At 36.5% G+C, this 20528-nt stretch overlaps 1 protein-coding gene across 1 annotated transcript in view; it reads right to left on the bottom strand.

Annotated features, from left to right (window-relative positions):
* Positions 1–20528, bottom strand: part of SOS1 (son of sevenless homolog 1 (Drosophila)) — a 158787-nt gene that overhangs the window by 16654 nt on the left and 121605 nt on the right. Inside the window, exons 11-17 of the mRNA XM_011997324.1 lie at positions 16698–16779; positions 15802–15924; positions 15395–15498; positions 14061–14283; positions 12505–12624; positions 9035–9197; positions 8429–8546 (exon numbers count right to left, since the gene is read on the bottom strand). Coding sequence (XP_011852714.1) covers positions 8429–8546; positions 9035–9197; positions 12505–12624; positions 14061–14283; positions 15395–15498; positions 15802–15924; positions 16698–16779 — 933 coding nt within the window. The remainder of the gene's footprint in view (positions 1–8428; positions 8547–9034; positions 9198–12504; positions 12625–14060; positions 14284–15394; positions 15499–15801; positions 15925–16697; positions 16780–20528) is intronic.

Below are 20528 nucleotides of genomic sequence, written 5' to 3'. Positions count from 1 at the left end.
TTTGGATAGGCTTATTCATGGAAATGTGGAAGGTTTTACAAGCCTGTCAAATGCAGGACTGCATACAATTTATGTAAATTCTGGTCTTCAGTAGTTTCTAGACTTTGTGGCAACCTGGTAATTGATTTCCTGTTTCCCCATCACTACAGTTGTACACTGGATGAGGAGGAGAATGAACAAAATAACAGGCACTTTCTCTTCTAGCATAAAGGCTCTGGAACCAGTTCTGCTGCTTTCTTTGTGTGTGATCTTATTAGTACTTTTTTATATTTTTTATTTTTTGAGATGGAGTCTCACTCTGTCTCCCAGGCTAGAGTGCAATGGCACAATCTTGGTTCACTGCAATCTCCGCTTCCTGGGTTCAAGTGATTCTCCTGTCTCAGCCTCCCGAGTAGCTGGGATTACAGGCATGTGCCACCACACCCAGCTAATTTTTGTATTTTTAGTAGAGATGGGGTTTCACCATGTTGGCCAGGCTGGTCTGGAACTCCTGACCTCAGGTGATCCACCCACCTTGGCCTCCCAAAGTGCTGGGATTATAGGCATGAGTCACCGCGACCAGCCTGTGTGTGTGATCTTGTGCAAATTGCTTAATTAGTCTCTCTGTGCCTGTTTTTCTCATCTGTAAAGTGAGGATGGGAGAGTTGCTGTGAGAAACAAATGAGTGAATATATGTATGAGCTTAGAATAGAGCCTGACAAAAGTTAAGTATTAATTAGCCATGGTTGTGATTGTTGATGCTGTTGTTGCATCTTGCCCTAATATTATGCTTCTACCTTTTCCCCTAAAGTACTGATTATGATGCTTTGGGGAGAAAAAAGGAGTGTGAATATCTGAGTTCGTTCACTCCCCACACATGTAGGGATTCTCTGCTGTAAGCCAGTCCTGCATTAGGTACTGCAGGTACAAAGATGAGGAAGACCTCCAGCAGTCCAGTGCTTAAGGAGTTCCTGACCTCAGGGATCCAGAGCTTTGAACTGTTGGCTACTACAGTATAATTTGCTAAATGCTACATACTAGGAGGTGCTATATTAGTAGTAATGCATAAGATGCTATGAGAGCAAAAAGGAGGCATTCTGTCTTGAGCTGGGAGAATTAGAAAAAGCAACACAGATGAGATAATGCTTAGAATAAGTCTCAAAAAATGAGAAGTGTAATGAGTAGAATAAGATAGAAGAGCAGTCTAAGCAAAGCAGCAATGTGTATAAAGGCACTGATTCATGATGAAGCTTGCTTGAAAGACATATATAGAGATAATTTGCTCTTTAGTATGGCTAGACCACAGGGGTTTGGTGTGTGGGGTAGAGAAAGAGTGGCAGGGTATGAGGATAGACATAGGCAAGGGCTGGGTTTGTACTTCAAAATGCTTTTGTGGTAGAGGCATACCACAGACATCTTTGGCCACATCCTTGGAAGGATCCAAATCAATATTGAACAGATCAGCAATAATGAAATCTAACTGACATCAATGCCTGTTTGGTTTTTAAAAGGATCCAGTTATTAAGTGCGTTAGTTACTTGGTTATTTCTCAGCACCTAGGCTATGCGTGATGATACATTCATTAAGACAAAGTGACTGTATGTTCTAGTAAGCACAGGCTTTTTTATTTTCACATCTGCCTGTCATTTGGCTTTTACTTTCAGCCATTTGTACTCTCCTCTACACAAGTTGCATGATCCACTCAGCTCAGTGTTCAGTCTGACAAACATGTCCATAAGAATATGCATTTCAATGGCAGCCCAAATCAACCTTGGTCACAAACTGATGGCCCATCTGTGAAGAGTTTTAGGTATTAGCACTGGGACTGGGTCATGAAGTGTCTTTTGTTAAATAGCTTAACTTTTATCTAGGAGATAATTAGGGAATTATAAGGATCTTTGTTTGCATTCTAGAAGGATTACTATAGTTGTACTATGAAGCCAGATGGGTTGGAAGGAGTTAAGAGCAGTTAGTAGGCTAACAATAGTCCTGGTGAGATGATGAGGGCTGCCCTAGTATCTATGGGGATAACTGGGAGTGGATAAATATTTAAGAGGTAGACTCCCCAAGAACTGATTAACTGGTTTGGGGAGGAAACGGGGGCAGTGGGAATGAAGACTCACAGCTTTGTTCTTGAAAGCACACTTGAATGAAGTTGTGAAAATGCTTGTAAGTAGCACTTCGGTACAGTTCGGGATGAAATTTGGAAATTATTTTATGCCTAACTGATGGCTAGCTAAAAGAACAAATGATCACAGCAGTGGTGTCCCAACTTTGATCTTACGCTGCATCAGTAAAAAATATTTAAGCACATATCCTCGCTTTCTCCTTATATACACATATATAGTTTAATAAAAACATAGCATATATGTGTGTATGTATAGCATAAACCTGAGAATTATATACTAGTAAAGCTTAGGTTTTTTTTTTATGTTTTAAAAAATACATAAATAGAAAGTCTAGTAATTCCTGTACTTCAATACATCATTTAACATACCCTACCTCTGGAGGCAGCTCTTCTAGGGAAAAGGGAAAACAGAGCATTATGACAAAGAAGAAGGCTGACGTTTCACCTTTTTGCTGTTGTCTTTCCCATCCTTCCCAGGACAAAGCTGCTAAGGATTCTAGGCTTCTATAGTATTTGTCCACACTTCAATCTACACTTTTCTGCAATACAGTGTTATACTTACTACGCAGTGCTGTGACTTACTTCTGTGCTCTTTCAAGGGAGCAGAAACTATGGAACTGTATCTTATTTGTCTATGCTTAGCATGTAGCCTGGGGCATAACACATAGGGGCATTCAACAAATGTTTTTGACTGAATGAAGAAGTATATTATTTCAAAGTAGAAGAGAGGCATTTAATAGATAGGCCAGGATATGAGAATCAATTCTAAAATAGCTGGAAAGCAAGAATGGAGACAAAGCAAATTTACACATAACAGAAGGAGGACACAAGATCAGAGTTGTGTAAAAGCAAAGGGCAAAGTCAATGCTAAAGGCTTGGATGTTTGATGACAAACCTGATTAAGGTACATCCTTTTACCTTAGAAAAAATTCTATTTTTGAGACAGAGTCTCACCTCATCACCCAGGCTGGAGTACAGTGGTGTGATCTCGGCTCACTGCAACCTCTGCCTCCTGGGTTCAAGCAATTCTTCTGCCTCTGCCTCCTGAGTAGCTGGGACTACAGGAATTGTACCACCATGCCTGGCTAACTTTTGTATTTTTAGTAGAGATGGGGTTTTGCCATGTTGGCCAGGCTGGTCTCGAACTCCTGGCCCCAAGCAATTCACTCACCTCAACCTCTCAAAGTGCTGGGATTACAGGCGTGAGCCACTGCGCCCAGCTGAAAAAATTCATTTCTTAGCCCATCTATCCATTCTACCTATCAGAATATTTTAGTTTATGGAGAAAAACTGTGTTATAGACCTGAGACATCTGGCAGAGCGTTGGAAGGAGTAACTGCCCTACTTTTATTCTGTAAATGGTGGTAGTGCCAGCAAAAGATGGGAATAATGCTGGTAAAATAATAGAGGAAGTATCAGGTACTATCTCTGACCCTCCCCCAAAGAATGGGTTTGAAAACCAGTATCCAGAATTTAGGAAAAGAATCTGGAAGGAGTTTCTATAAACTACCATATAGACAGGATGGAATTCAGAAGCAGCAATAACATCTGGCTTTACCCACTGGGTCAGAACTATACAAAAGGCTGTCTAACTCCAGAGACTGATAACTTTTAACTTAAGAATAGCAAAGACAGGGCACCAAAACTGACCAGGGTCAGTTGTAGATAAACTACCTTAAAGGAGCAGAAGCTCAGTAACTAGAAAGATGAGCAAGAAGAAAGAGGTACAAAGGCTGGCAGATAGCTGTACCTATTAAACTTTGTGTGCCTATCAAACTACCTACATGTTTGTATTCACTCAAGAAATCACACAGCTCACCTTAAAACACCTTATGAAATCATACTCTAAAGTAGGTCTGAAACTTCCTTCATTCATTTAAAAACATGTTATGGCCGGGTGCGGTGGCTCACACCTGTAATCCCAGCACTTTGGGAGGCTGAGGCGGGTGGATCACCTGAGGTCAGGAGTTTGAGACCAGCCTGGCCAGCCTGACCAACATGGTGAAACCTCATCTCTAGTAAAAATGCAAAAGTTAGCCGGCCGTGGTGGTGGGCGTGGTGGTGGGTGCCTGTAATCCCAGCTACTTGGAAGGCTGAGGCAGGAGAATCGCTTGAACCCGGGAGGCAGAGGTGGCAGTGAGCCGAGATCGCACCACTGCACTCCAGCCTGGGCAATAAAAGCGAGACTCTGTCTCAAAAAAAAAAAGAGAGAACATGTTATGAAGATCCGTTAAGTTTATAAAGATCTTAGAGAAGAATGGACAGTTTCAGCTTGTATGAATAAATACCCGCAATTAGGATGACAGAGGAGCAGGGGCCAAATAGTGAGTCAGTGAATGGGTCCTGAGGTTTCTTTTCATGTCTGTGTACCAGAGACCACAGGACATCATGAGTAGCATGACTATAGGCTAGGTGAGCATAGTGACTGTGTATTTTTCACTTTCTAAGCACCTGATGTAGTCCTGGTACTTAGTAGGTATTCAAGAAATATACGTTGACAGACTGAATAATATAACGTCAGATATATCCAGAGCCTTTCCAGTTCCCCTTGAATGAACTGGTAACATAGTCAACATATTTAAGCAAAAACATAAAGGCTTTAATATTTTACCAGGAAGATAAAAATCTATGAACTCCGTATTTTTATCAAGAATGTAGAGGGTCAGGCTGGGCATGGTAGCTCACACCTGTAATCCTAGAACTTTGGGAGGCCAAGGCAGGTGGATCTCTTGAGCTCAGGAGTTCGAGACCAGCCTGGGCAACCTGGTGAAACCCTGTGTCTACAAAAAATAAAAAAATTAGCCAGGCATAGTAGTTTGTGCCTGTAGTTCCTCCCACTTGGGGGACTGAGGTGGGACGACTGCTTGAGCCCATGAGCTGGAGGATGCAGTGAGCCAAGATGGTGCCACTGTACTCTCCAGCCTGGGTGATAGAGTGAGACCCTGTCTCAAAAAAGGGAAAAAAAAAAAAAAAAAAAAAAGAAGAGGTAGGGGAAAAGTCCTCAGGAAAACTAGGAATTAATAATGATTTTTTTTAAACCTCATAAAAGCAGCAGGTAGAGACCTTATCTTTTTGAAGAAAAAAGTAAATTAAAGCAAATAAGTAAAAACAGAAATGAGAAAGATATATTATAAATAGAAGTAATTAAAAAAATGTTTGTAGATATAAATTGAAGGCTAGTATTTTTTAAATAATGAAATGAAGCAATTCTGTAGCAAGAATGATGCTTTCTTAAAAGGATAAAAACCATCTAATAGAGCAAGTAGTAAAATTATACTTTATCCCTGCTAAAACTGAGTTTAAAACAAGCTGCTTATTTCTGCCATTATTTTTAAAGCTTTGTTTGGGAAGTTAATGACCAGTTATGTAAGACGTAACACAGAAATCAGGTCAAAGGAAGAGACACTGTATTATATTTTGTAAACATGATTAAATATTTAGAAAACCCAAGGAAATTAAAACTTCTTGGAGTTAAAGGTAACTGAATGAATACCATTCAAACCAAAAATACCCAGGAAAAATAAGGGGAAATGCTAAATATAATAAATGGTCTTTAGAAATTAATTGATAGATTGTTCCAGTTACATTTGGGGTCATCTCCTCCCACCCAAACTTATGAAGTTCATTTGGAAAAATAGGCAAAATTGGCCAAAAAAAAAAAAAGGACTGAAGAAACCCTGAAGAACCAACTCTTTATCATCTGTGAAAACACTATATAAAGCAGGGTTTCTCTGTTTCAGCACCACTGACTTCTTGGACTGGATACTTATGGGCTGTGGGGAAGTGTCCTGTGCATTGCAGTATGTTAGCAATATCTCTTTCCTCTACCCACTAGATGCCTGTAGCACCATCCCAATTAGGACAATTAAAAAAAATTGTCTCCAGGCATTGCTAAATGCTCCCTAGGGGGGCAAAAACTGCCCCCTGCTGAGAATCACTGATTATAAAGTGACAATCCTTAAAACTGTGGCAGGGGGATAGGAAGTCAGTGAGATACAATACATATTAAAGAAAGAGGTCCCTGGCTGGGTGCGGTGGCTCAAGCCTGTAATCCCAGCACTTTGGGAGGCCGAGGCGGGCGGATTGTGAGGTCAGGAGATCAAGACCATCCTGGCTAACACGGTGAAACCCCGTCTCTACTAAAAATACAAAACGAAATTACCTGGGCGTGGTGGCAGGCGCCTGCAGTCCCAGCTACTCAGAGGCTGAGGCAGGAGAATGGCGTGAACCCAGGAGGTGGAGCTTGCAGTGAGCCGAGATGGCAGCTACTGCACTCCAACCTGGGTGACAAAGCGAGACTCTGTCTCAAAAAACAACAACAAAAAAGGAAGGAGGTCCCATGTGTAAACAGGGAAAAAGAAGAATCATTCAATAAACCTGGATTAACAAATAAATAATTTGGGTGGGGAAATAAATTTGAGTATTTCATAAGATATCAAAGATACTTCAGTTTGATATTAGAATTAAATATAATTTTGAAAGTCATAAAAAAGCTAGAGGAAAATATGATTATTAAATTACTAGATTATATGAACTTTCTAAGGTTAGAAACAATAGAAACCAGAATGAGAAAGGACAGATGGTAGAATTTAAAACTAATACACATCAATGAATAAAAACTACAAGGCAGATTGTTTGCAGGAGATACAAAAAAGGACATGGACAAAAGGCAATGCAAATATTGAAGAAATGTTTGGAAAAAAATCTCCACAGTCATCAAAGAATGGAAATTATTGCAACAAATAGCTTAGTAGTTGTAATAACAGAGATGAAAAAAAAAAAAAAGTACCATCCAAAATTGGAAACCATGGGATGAAATTTCCTTTGTCATACACTTGATGGCGGCATAAATGTCATACACTTCTCATGGCAGCCTTTCAGAAAGCAACTTAAAAATACATATCAACAGTTTAAAGATGGACACCTTTTAACCTATGTATAGTAGTCCCTCCCCTATCCAAAGGTGATAAGATTCCCAGTGGATACCTGAAACTATTACTAAACCCTTTACATGCATACACATACATACATACCTATGAGCTTAATTTATAAATTAGGCACAGTAAGATTAAAAATAGCTAATAATAAAATGGAACAATTATAACAATCTATTGTAATAAAAGTTACATGAATGTGGTCTTCAAAATATCTCATGTTTTTAGACCACAGTTGACCTAGATAACTGAAACTGTGGAAAGTGAAACCATGGAGATGGGAGCACTACTGTAATTCCTCCTCTGGTTATCTATCTCAAGAAGATATTTTCAAATACAGAAAAATAGTATAAATGAAAATCTGAATCAGAAAATTATTTGGAAAGCAAAAAAGCTGGAAACAATGTGTCCAACCATAGGGTAATGGTTAAACAAATTGTCCAATTTTATGGAATATTATGCAGCCATTATAAATAAGATTTAATAAAATACAAAAAAATAAGATATGGTACGTGAATAACCTTAATATGCACATGATACAATTACAATTATATACCATGTGCACAGCAAAAAGATTAGAAGTAAATACAAAAATGGTTGCTATAAAGGCCAAACAATAAAATATGGGAAAAGATATTAAAAGTATCAGGACATAACATTGTTATATGCAGTGGAATTTGAAACTATATAAAAAAAATAGATATAGATGAGGAAAAGGCTAGAAGAAACTATAGCACATACTAAAGAGACTAGAGAAAGACCATAATTTCTATAAGCATTCAAAAGAAGGAACATCAGGGCATATATATACTCAGGCAGAAAAAAGACGAGAGTAGGAAAGAGATATTGAATACATGAAAATACAGGAAATAAAGAATGGAAAAAGATAGAGGAACCTACAGAAAGGGAGATTCAGGTGGTAGATTCAGTCCTAAAAAGGAAGGAAAAGGTACTTCCTTCCTCTGATACAAAAGGGGAAAAATAAGAGAGGATGAAGAGAATTAAAATTCTGATGTGCCAGAGGTGTGGGCCCAAAGACACAGCAGGCACACTATGATTTTTAGCCATGTGAAACTGTTTACAAAAATGGTTATAAATATGCCTCTGCTGTATTTAGTTTATTAAAATTCAATTAAAAAGGCTTTTATAAATATAAAAACACAAGTATTATATAATATCTAATGGCTGCCTAAGATGAAAATAGAAAGTGAAATGTATATTAGACTTGACCTTAAGTCTTAATGAGAAAAATTCTAAAGGGTTTCAGGTGCTAAATATTGGTCAGACAAGTATTTTCTGCTGGCATATTACACATGTAATTATTCAGTCATTTAATGAAATGTGTTTTATCCAGAAATGCAATAAAAATTCAGAAAGAAATACTTACCAAAGAAAGGCACACATGGTGGATTAATAGACCTGAGTTTTGCCAAATATTTCTTATAGTGATCTTCACTCAATTCATGAGCTTCTTCTAAAATTTTCTTCTGGCGACTTGGTATTTGCTATAAGGAAAAAAAAAAATAGGAGGCATAAGTTTAAAAAAGGAATCAAAGGTCTTGTCAAAAAAAAAAAACTAGGCTAACAGGCCCAAATACAACAGTATCAATTCGATTTTATGACTGTAACACTGCTTTAAATAATCTTCATAGACCTCAGTATAAACTTAAAGTGTGTGTGTGTGTGAGAGAGATCTAGTTTATCATGTCATTCCTTACACAATTATGTGAACATTTAATTTACATTATCTTACAAATTAAGTGCCAAAAGTTTTTTCTTCTTCTACCTTAGGCTGGGACCTGTGAATACATTTTAATAGGAATGTTTAATTTTTAAAAAGCAACCAATTCATTACAACACTTAGATAGTTTAGTCTTTTAATCTCCTGAAAAGACAAATGAGACATTTAAAAATTAAAGATAATAATTGTTAAAAATCTAATGTTTATAATAGGGAATGAAAGTTCATTTTAAAAACACATGTAGAAACCTACCTCAAACGTGTGGTCTAGTCTGTAAACAGGTGAGGAATTCATAGCACTGACAACCTCAAGGACACCATTAAAGTTGTTCAACTCTTGAAAGACTTGTAGAATCTCAATTATTCGACTCACCACAGCTACTCTTTCTTCTAAATTTTCAGTTTCTACAATACATCTGGGAATTAAAAAAAAAAAAGTGAACTAAAGATTCTAGAGTTTTTCCAATAAAGTTATAAAGAATTTAGTAAATAAAATAATGTAGAGAGTGGGGGCAGGTGGCTATAGTATAACTACTATAGAGAAGACACATTCAGGGTGACTGATAGAAGGAAGGCAGTGCCTCCAGTGAGGCATACTGCTCTTTTCTGTTTTCTAGACTGGTACAGTCAAACAATCATTTTCCTACTGTATTTGGTGCATCCTCTATTAGCATTAGAATTAACTGGTGAGGCTACTATCTTGTGGTATGTATGTAAGTCTTTGTGAGGTCTTTGTGATATGGGTGTATTCTAGTAGAATTCAAGAATTAGTGATTAATGCTCAATTTCTTTCTTTCATATATAATTGGCTGCATACATTTCTAGGAACAGCTCTGTTCCTATGTTTCCTACATTTCTAGGAACAGCATTAACTGTAATGGCAAAAGCCACAATTACTTTTGCACCAACCTAATATATAATTGCATTGAGATTCTGGACTTGTGGTATGATAGTATGAGTTTCACTGAGTGAAACTGGTAAAAATTATTAAAACACACAAACACACACATGCACATGTACACACACACATTTAAAGTCTCTAGTAATGGCCCTGAGAGCAAATGGCAAAAGAAACATCTATTCAGGAATATCTACAAAAATTTGGTAAGAGAGGGAAGAGAGTCTGGTATTTGAACCAAGACTGGTCCCTCCCTCCTTTCTCCCAGCTCAGTGAGGGTGGACTGAGCATCTACTCCAGATTCCTGCAGTCAAGAACACCTAGCTCCCAGTGAGGTACAGGAGCAGGACTTTAGTTTTCTCATCCTGTCCCTGCTGCCTGTTGCTGAGGCCAAGTCCCAGTTGAGTGCAGCTGAAACGTGGGAAGACACTTCCTTGCCCAACTTCCACTTATGGAATGGAGACTCTACCTTGGGTATGATATTTTGAGAACACTGAGAAAAGAGCCCTTCCTCTGGTTCCTGAAGGCGTGGTTCCATGCCAGAAGAGGCAGGTAAGGAGACCTCAGGCTACAGTACCATCGTCTGCCACTCTACCTGCTCAACCAAGCTCCTAGGGCAGAAGTGTCACTCAGAGAAAAGCTTGCCATTATCCCGAGCCTCAGAGCCCTGTTTCAAACAGATAGCTCCTAATCTTGTCATTTGCAACAAAGTATAAAGTAGTTTAAATTTAATGGTGCCCTTAAGAACAGAGGAAATTGTGGTGAAAGGCAATGGGGAAGAGATTTGTGGATCTAATGAAGATACACCCTAGACTGTAGGCAGAGTAGTTTGCAGGGGAGAACTAGGAAATAAGACAACTGAGAGAAGCCCTCCTGGGGTCAGAACAAGTATGAAACAGAAATCTCAGAAAACCATTCCTTCAAAGGAGCCACAATCTGATTGCATTATTTTGTATAGCATTTATGCCACCAGGAAATTGTTGAAAACATCAGAGCAATCAGCTGGCAAATTGTGAAGTTTCATAGCTGGGTGTGTGTGGTCAGGGAAGGAGTGGATGGGTCTTTCCAGTACCACTGCCACGCAGTAAGAATCCCTGGAAAGGGGGTTGGGGAATGAGGAGCAGCACTCAGAGTTGCTACAATATATTATCTGAAATGTCAGGTTTCCAACAAAAACAGATGAGGTATGCAAATAAATAGAAAAGTATGACTCTTACAGCGGGGTGCGGGTGGGGGAGGGGGGAAGGAACAGAAACTACCTGTGAGAGCAACCAAATGTCAGATTTAACAACAATAACAAAAAAGATTTCTAAGTAGCCATTATGAATATGGTTACAGAATTAAAGGAAAGCATGAAAAAGAAGGAAAGGAAGGTGTTGATGACAATGCGCATCAAAGAGAGGATATCATTAAAGAGACAGAAACTATAAAAAGGAACCAAATGGAAATTCTGGAATTAAAAAGTACAATAACTGAAATAAAAAACTTACTGGAAAAGCTCAATAGTGTATTTGAACTGAAAAAAAGTATTAACTTGAAGATAGAGGTATTGTTCAAAAATGAAGGTAAAATAAAGATTTTCCCAGATAAACAAAAACTGAGAGAATCTGTTGCTAGCCGACCCTCCAGAAGAAATACTAAAGGAAATTCTTCAGGCTGAAAAGCAAGTGATCCCAGATGGTAATTCGAATCCACACAAAGATCACCAGTAAAGGTAATTGTGTAATTATTAAAGACATTTTGTAAATGCGTATTTTTTTCTCATTTCTTCTCATAACTGACTTAAAATAATATAAACACATTGTTGAGTTTATAACATAGAAATGTAATATATGTGTAATATGTTGCCAATAATACACAAAGGAGGTGGGTGAGAGCAAAGCTTTAATGGTCTAAGAGTATGATGACAAATGGTAAAGTAATAACTGTAGCAATGTATTGTTTGATTTGCATTATTAATAAGATGTAATATGTATCACAGTACCACAAAAAAGGGAGAAAGGGAATAGAGCTACATAGGAGTAATATTTCTATATATCACTGGTATGAAGCTACTGTAAGTCTGAAGCTGATTCTGACAAGATGTGTGTGGTAAACTCTAAGGCAACCAGGCAACCATTAAAAGAACCTCAAAAAAAGTTAATGAAAATAATTAGTGAAACTAAAATGCTACATTAGAAAAACATTCAACGTTTTCTAATGAAAAATATTGTCATTTTCATTCAATGAAAAACAATTACTAAATAAAGGAGGAACAGAGGAAAAAGACATGAGACATATAGAAATAAAATTGCATTGGTCAGGAACAATGGCTCATGCCTGTAATCCCAGCACTTTGGGAGGCCAAGATGGGTGGATCACTTGAGGTCAGGAGTTCAAGACCAGCCTGGCCAACATGGTGAAAACCCGTCTCTACTAAAAATACAAAAATTAGCTGGGTGTGGTGGTACACGTCTGTAGTTCCAGCTACTCAGGAGGCTGAGGCCTGAGAATTGCTTGAACCCAGAAAGCAGAGGTTTCAGTGAGCTGAGATCATGCACTGCACTCTAGCTTGGGCAACAGAGCCAGACTCTGTCTCAAAAAAAAAAGAAAAATTAGGTGAGTGTAATATCACACACACTGTAATCCTGGCTACTCTGGAGGCTGAGGTGGGAGGATCGCTGGAGCCTGGGAGGTGGAGGTTTCAGTGGGCCGATGTGCCACTGCACTCCAGCCTATGTGACAGAGCAAAACTCCCTCTCAAAAACAAAAACAAAAACAAAATTGCATTGAAATTCATAATATAGCTGACAGCTATAAAATGTAAGAATGCTAGGAATACTTACTTCTCAAACCACAGAGTGAGGTTGGTGGTATGTCGAATCATTTTCAGAAGATTAGGAGAGTTAATTTCTTTGTCTTCTTTTGTCCACACACTTCCAACTAATTCTGATGGCTGTACAGCTCTAAAATCATCAATACATAATTCTACATGACACTTTTTCCTCTAATATAGACACTGTTTTATTAAGTAAAGGAGATAGATTAAAAACTAAACTCTCATATGAACTTTCCTCTTACACCAACAGAAAGGTTTGTGAAAACAAGGTATAACAAAAAAGTATAATTATGCATATTTCCTTATGGATTTTTTAAAACTTTTTTTTTTTTTTTTTTTGAGATGGAGTTCCACTCTTGTTGTCCAGGATGGAGTGCAATGGCACAATCTTGGCTCACTGCAACCTCCACCTCCCGGGTTCAAGTGACTCTCCTGCCTGAGCCTCTCGGGTAGCTGGGATTACAGGTGCCCGTCACTAAGCCTGGCTAATTTTTTGTATTTTTAGTAGACAAAAGGTTTCACCATGTTGGCCAGGCTGGTCTCGAACGCCTGACCTTGGGTGATCCACCTGCCTTGGCCTCCCAAAGTGCTGGGATTACAAGAGTGAGCCACAACGCCCGGCCTTTAAAAACTGTTTTTAAAAACTATTTTTATGGAAATACCTGTGTACTTTTAGTGTTGCTTTATAGTAGCATTTTGCTTTGGGCAAGGTTGAGACTCCTCCATAATATCTTTTCCAGCATTTATAAACATTATTAATAAATTAGGGTGACAAAGTAGACATTTAAGTAATGATATCTGTTATAAATCAGTTCAAAGAGGGTACAGTAATCAATGCAATTCCTACATCTTTTTTTTTTTGGTCTAAAGGAGGAGAGGAAAAAAACCTACCACAAAAGGGTCCTAGGAAATAAACAAAATAGATTCTAATACTGTAATTTTCAGAAATATGATTTTTAGTGGGAGATCTATAAATTTAGCTCATTTTCTCATTTAGCTATTAAAAAATGAATAATTTAGTTTAAGATTCTAAATAGTCCCCATTTAAAATCAGAAGGACATTTTTGAGATAATTATATCAATGTAGTATGATAAACTAAAAAAGACTATAATGGCTATAAGTTCACAATAAAGCAGTAGCCAACATTTATTGAGCCCTTACTTTGTGCTAGGTAATGTACATATACTGACTTTCAAACCTCAAAACAGCCCCAGGAGTACGTACTATCAGTAGCCCCATTTTACTCTTGAGGAAAATAAGGGGCAGAAGGATAAAGTTACACAAGGAGGTTAAAGTTGCCCAGGGTCAGCAATTAGTAAAGCCAGGATTTGAACCTAGCCTTACCAACTAGGGGTGACCACAGAAAGACAGAAGGTGTAAATTCAGCTGGAGGGACCAAGGGAGTGAAAGAACAGGAAGTGCCTGCCTGGCCTCATTACTAGACACTTCATGTACGATTTCAGTTAAGTCTTAGGACAACCCTGTAAGGCAGAAATCAGTATTTCATTTTAAAAATTCACTCTTTTGAAATGATTTTTCAGCTTGAATGTTAAAGTACATACCGGTATAGATCTGATTCAAGTAAAGTGAGTTGTCGAGCAATTTCTATTGGGTGTAAGGTGAGCAGGTCGAAAGTCTCTATGTGCCCAGGTCTGCTTATATGCCACTCAACTGTGGGAGGTGAACTCTGAAATGTAATATTATGACCTGGTCCATTGTCTCTTGCAATTTTTTTCCTTTGGATTATTTTAGTGATGGATTCAACCCATTTTTTCATTGCTTTACCTGCAATACATTATATTTTAAATAACATTTAAATATTCTTTATTTAATATTTTTAAATGGTTTAAAATCACACAGATGATACCTGAACGTATCTTTGCTATAAAAAGTTCAAATGATCAAAATGAAAAATACAAGTTCCTTCCATTTCCCGGCCCCCATCCTAATCTTACTCTTCTCCACATGGGTAACCACTGTTAGTAGCCTGGCACGTGTTCTTCCAGATCCTTTCCAAATAAAATTAGAAAGTACTTAATTTGTAGAGATTGTCCACCCCATTGTCCTGATCTTCAGTTTAATGTATTATTTTATAATCCTCCAAAAGGTATATCTTATGTAAATCACAAGATTTATAAGGATAGATTATACACACTATTAATCTAATTCACATTGCATTTTATAAACCAATAAATATCAGTGCCAGAGGACTGATTCCTTCATTTTTAGTGTGAGTTTTGATGTGGCTCTGTTTTGTATTGTACATTTAAAGTACTATTATTTAACTATTTTCTGATTATCATTTAGAGCATACAAAGGAAATAAAAATAAGTTTGTCTAAGACATCCTTAGAGCTATACACTCATATAATCTTTAAAGCTAGAAGGAAAACCTTGGAGATCAACAAACCTAGCTCCTCATGTTATTGATAAGAAAACTGAAGTCTAAAGAATCTAAGTGATTTTGCCCAAAGTCACATATCTGATCAGTGGTAGTGTTAGACACAAACTCTCAATTTAATCCATTCTGCTTCCTCCCTGATTCTCTCTATTCACCTGTGGCCCACTCGACCTCCATCAGTGGTGTTATAATGGCACAACGTAATTCCCAAATGCCCTCATACTTTGGGATATGTATGAAGACTTGGCTTAACCAACTCTTAAAATAATCAGTAAGTTGATTCAGTAAATGAAAATACATTGGATCAACAGGGTGACTGTTGAGCAATTTGCAGGTCTAAATGTTGTTTGATGAAAATTTTTAACTTTTTCAAATGGTTATGCTGGTACTATTATAAACATCTTGTATTACTGAACCACAATAACATCAATTGATAGTCACCGTGTTGGTACTTTTATTACATATAAAACTAAGCACCTAAAAAAAAAAAACATACCTCTTACTGTTCCAATAAATTCTTCCATTCGTTGCAAAAGATATGCATCTCTTTCAAAATCATAGAAGTGGTGCTCTACCCAGTGCCGACATACATTTAATACTCTACAGCATTAACACAGAATTGAATTACATGGGAATCAAACATAAATGTTTATCACAATGCATGGTACAATACAAATGAAAACACTGTAACTCTTACCAAATTATTCTTATCAGGGTGCCTAACACTTCCAAAATTCTACATTAAGACTTACACTATAATTTCTGATAACTGCTCTAATTAGTAAATTTAATTTATTAATTTTATTGTCACCCCGCTCCTTGTTTGGGAAAGGTCCTTATATACTTCAACATTAAAATGAAAGTTTGATAAAGACTTATTTGCTTCATTTATTTAATGCTTACCGCAGTTGCACAGGCTGTATATATTCTTTTCTAAATCTTTTCAGTTCTGCACTCAAGGGTTGATCTCCATTCTCTATAGCTATGCGATCAGCTTCTGTTGGCTCAGGCTCTGGAATTTCAAACCTAACATAAAATAGAACAAATTAATGAAAATACTAATTATATCGAGTTATACAAATAGAAAACCACAAATGTTTCCACCTGTCAGCAAAATCAAGAGAATACTGTAAAAAATTACTAAAAATATGCATGTCAGTGTAAATAAGTGAGACTTCTATAATATTAAAGGTTAATAAAATTATTTTTAAAATTTTAAAATAAATTAGTACTTGCCAATATATAGATAAAACTAACTACAAACAAAATAAAGAATACATGCAAATTCTAAAAATAAATGTGACTATAAAGTTATGGGACTGATATTCATTTTTGGTCTGTGGAATTACTCTAAATCAGGTGACATAATCACTGTTAAGGGTAATTCCAGAAAAACTGACTGCTCTTTGTTTGGGTACATGAAATATTTTCCTTCCATCACAGTATTTGTTCACTGACAAGCTCCATTTTACTCAACATGAAGTATGTTTGAAAACTTACTTAGAACATCTAACTCATCAAAATTTGAATTTCTCGACTCTAAATTATAAATTTTATATAGATCGTTCTGTAAATTTGAAATTTCAAATACCGAGTTTTCACATACAAAAAATAATTTTTGTATTGAAATAATAAAAGCTAACAAAATAAATGTTCATTTAAGAGATTTTATTTATTGAAAAAGTGCTCGTGAAGTATATTTTAAAGCTCATCTAACATTTCTGAAAAACATAAGATCTTAGCTCAATCTCTTTTTTAACAAAAAATAATGAATTTAAATATTTTTTAAATGGACAGACCTTTCTATTATAAGACTCAGTAGTTCTTGAGGTTTGCAAAAGGATCTGTATGTTGTAAGAAATGTCCGAACAAAATTGGGATCTAAGAAGAAAAAGGAAAAATATCTTATTAAACTCTCTGATTCAAAATGATTAAAACTATTATTTACATTTTCAAAATAGATCAAATAGTCAAGTTTAAAAGTTCCAAAATGTTTTGACAAACAGACTGGGCTTGGTAATGCACTGCTAGCTTAGTGCCTCCTAAATTAGTGGTGAAAACATTGATATTAAAACTTTACATCAACTTATTTCTTGCCCTCTGCACACTGACAAGATGATCTTAAACTCATCGGCCATAGGAATGAGCAAGAAAGAAAAGCAAAGGTAAAGCAGGGAACCAGGCTCCCCTCCCACCTGCTACCAGGATCTCAAAGCATCACCAGTTGGTTTATCTCCCTTATAAAGAGAAAGGCCACAGCAATAACCCATTACTTTTCCTTTCATCAAGATTAGTTTATCTAGGATTACTTGTCTAGCTTTCTTTAAATCATGTTAACAGAGCATACAACTGGAAACTGGAATTTATAAAGTAGTAGCTTAAGTTAAATACAGTTTTTAAATTATTTGCTAAAAATCTCACAACTGCTTAAAGATGCTTACAAATACCTATAAGCTATTAAAACTATTAAATGTGATAGAATATGTTGGTTTGGTCCTATTCCAACCTTTAATTGCCTTTATTTCAAGTAGTCACACTGAGAGGTCAATCATAAATACAGGAGTCTCCAATCCCTTCCATGAAAGGACCTACTTTGCATTCACATCTCCATGAAGTAAAACAAGAAGCTGAGTGTGATCACTCCCACAGGCCTGGCCTACTCCCATCTCTCCTTAACAGTATTCTCCTAAGTTGTGGAGAAAGGCTGCTGTCACTAGCACAAGAGACTTGGGCTGTTGTCTTGTGCATAAAGAGGGGGAAAGACATCTCCCATAATGGGGGGGAAATCACTCACTTCTATAATTCAAATTTTATTAAGGCCCACATTTCATTGTAAATCTTTTTTTTTTTTTTTTTTTTTTTTTTTTTTAAGGAGGGGAAAGTTCAGTAACTTGAATCTTTTACTGGGAGCATTCTTTTCCTATTTGTATTAGGGACTGGTAAACTCCAATAGTAAATTCATAGAGGGTAGCAGATGCCTTTATTTCTGTTAGGCTACATAACATGGGTCAAAGTTTTATAAGAAGCATAATGTCTTTTATTAGCATAGGATTTAGCAGAAGCACAATGTATTTGTTTGGAAAATTTCTATTTAGGCTGATTCTCACTAAGAACCATCCTAGGTTTAGCCTTAAAATAAAATGTTTATAATAACTTTTTCCCCAAAAAGCAAATTCATGGATTTATCATAAAACAGAAATATACTTCCAATCTATTGATATATGTGGTCATCGAGATAATAACTGATTGAAATATCAGACAACCCTGAATTTAAAATAATACTATTTTAAGTTAAAGAAAGATTTACAGGATAAAAATACATTGGTTTTAAATGTCCCCTTCTTCGTTAGCTTTATGCCTTCTGAGGCTAGAGTGGGTTACTGATAAAAGTAATTTAAATACATATAATCCTTTAATAATTTCCTCTCTGTTGGTATTTTATTGTTTGTCTTCAGTTACAGAGTTCCTCAAAAGTTAAAGACTAATGTCTCATCCAGAAGAAAAGATATTAAAACAGAAGGCTGTACAAGATTTTAATACAGAGATTTTTATCGGTTTCATCACAATCTTCCCTTTCAAGAATCTTCTTCCTGTTCTGCAAATCTATTTGTAAGGTGAGGCTACTCAAAACAGCATGTTTAGGAAGCAAAAGCAGTGGCCACTAGAGAGATGCTGAGTTGTCACTGTTGGAGAGAGCCCACACCCGCAGTACAGAGTATTCCAAGCATCCTTGACCTGTGTTCCAAATTTAGGGTACCCTCTCCCTTTTTAAAGGAAAAGTTTATTTCAGTCTAAAAATCTAAAATCAACAGCCACATCCATATTTTCTCAAATGCCATGAAAATCAGGCTAAAAATTTGAGGGACATCAAGGGGAATTTTAAGTTGAAAAACAGAATAAAAGCAAGTTCTAAGTCACTTAAAGTATGTTTTAAGAAAACTGTGGCTATGTTTAAAGGCAAGCTATTTCTAAACAGACTTTTCATCTTCTTAAGCCAAAACTTCTGGCCATTTGAGCACTTTAGTAATTGATTATAATGCTGGGAAAGCCATGATGTGTCTCATTGCCACAGTCAAATGGGATCATACCAATTCTTGGTCTGTTACGTAACATTCTCAAAGAACTTTGACATAACTTATTTCCTATGATTTCTGTGAGGTAAGCAGGGCAGGAAGAGATGGAACTAGACTTATCTACGGTCATACTGTAGAGTGGCAGAGACGGACCCCGAACCTAGATCATGTGATTCCTGATTTAGTGCTCTTTTCTATCATACTGTTTAACCTCCCTGGATTAAAGAAACCCTGAAAGTTTCCACAGCTGTGAGATCTAAATATAAACAATTAAACCGTGAGTTATATAACCACTATAGAAATTTACATGAATGATTAATTCAGAATGTACCTGTACTGCTAATCTTGGTTAAAGGCACCAGAAAGTCACTGAAAAATTAGCAGTCTAATTGTGATTCTCTAACTCTTGATCAGCCTTCTTCTAGATTTTAGGAATTAACAGCTGTACCTTCCTGTATACTGTACAGGGGTTCTGCAGCTGGCAGTGAAATAAACACTCCCAGAATCTTGACTGTTGTATTAGGTTCTAGAGTTGTTTTTAGCTTGACTGGAATTGAGTAGTTTTGCCAAAAAGACAAAAGCAGCAGAAACTAAAAACAAACCAAGAAAATCTGGCGAAAATTTAAGTACTTTCAAAAAATATCTTAAAGGCTGCATATAGTCCCAGGCTTGTATTAATTTATATTCTATTTTTAATCTAAACCAATGAAAAATTGCTAATGAATGAAAAACATATTAAGAAGACAAAATACTTATATTTGAAATTTTACACAGAAAAGCATAAAAATTCCAGATGTTATTTTTATTTCTATTGCATCAGTTTCTCCATTTCAATGACTGTAACTAACCACTGGAGACCTTTATCTTACTGATGATGTAAAGAGCTAAGATAATATAAACAAACACCCATCAATAAGGACAGGTTATATAATTTTGAAAGAAAACAGAGTACCTAGTTCCATTGATTAGGCAATGGGAAAAGCTAAGTTTTATACTGCCGTTGTTAGTTGTGGAGCAGCAGTTATCTACCCATATTCTAAAACCATGTTGCAGAGAGAGCTGAAAGGTAAACACATGAAAATACAAAAGCCAGTCTGGGTTTGGCTTTAAAACATAAGCAGGAACATATAATCATAGTAAAAAAATTAAAAACAGCCCATTTTTATATTTTCCTTTCTGTTTATCACTTGCTTGTGGAGATAATTCCACAAAGTTCTTTCTCAAACATGACCTCCTGATGGATTTCAATGTGGTCAACAACCAAGACTTTTTCTACAGTTTTTCCCCCTCATCATTAGAGAGAACATTACTCTGCTACTTGACTCTCAAGTCCCTGTGCTAAGGTTTCCACCATGTTCACTAGTTGCTCTGCTTTCCCAAATCAAAATAGCTAACTCTATATAAATACTCTACCATCACCAACCTGGTTTAGGTCCAGGTTATTTCAAACAGAAGCTGGAGTTATTTTTTTCTGCTGACCTTCTAGCTGTCTCCGTTTTCCTCACTATAAAACCATTCTTCGATATTTTACTGCACAATACTTCAAAATTTTAGGAA

The sequence above is a fragment of the Mandrillus leucophaeus genome, unplaced genomic scaffold (genome assembly GCF_000951045.1).
Source record: "Mandrillus leucophaeus isolate KB7577 unplaced genomic scaffold, Mleu.le_1.0 Scaffold538, whole genome shotgun sequence".
In the NCBI taxonomy this organism is placed as follows: Eukaryota; Metazoa; Chordata; class Mammalia; order Primates; family Cercopithecidae; genus Mandrillus; species Mandrillus leucophaeus.
Note: the sequence above shows the minus strand (reverse complement) of the source record. Positions and strands in the feature narration are given on the sequence as shown.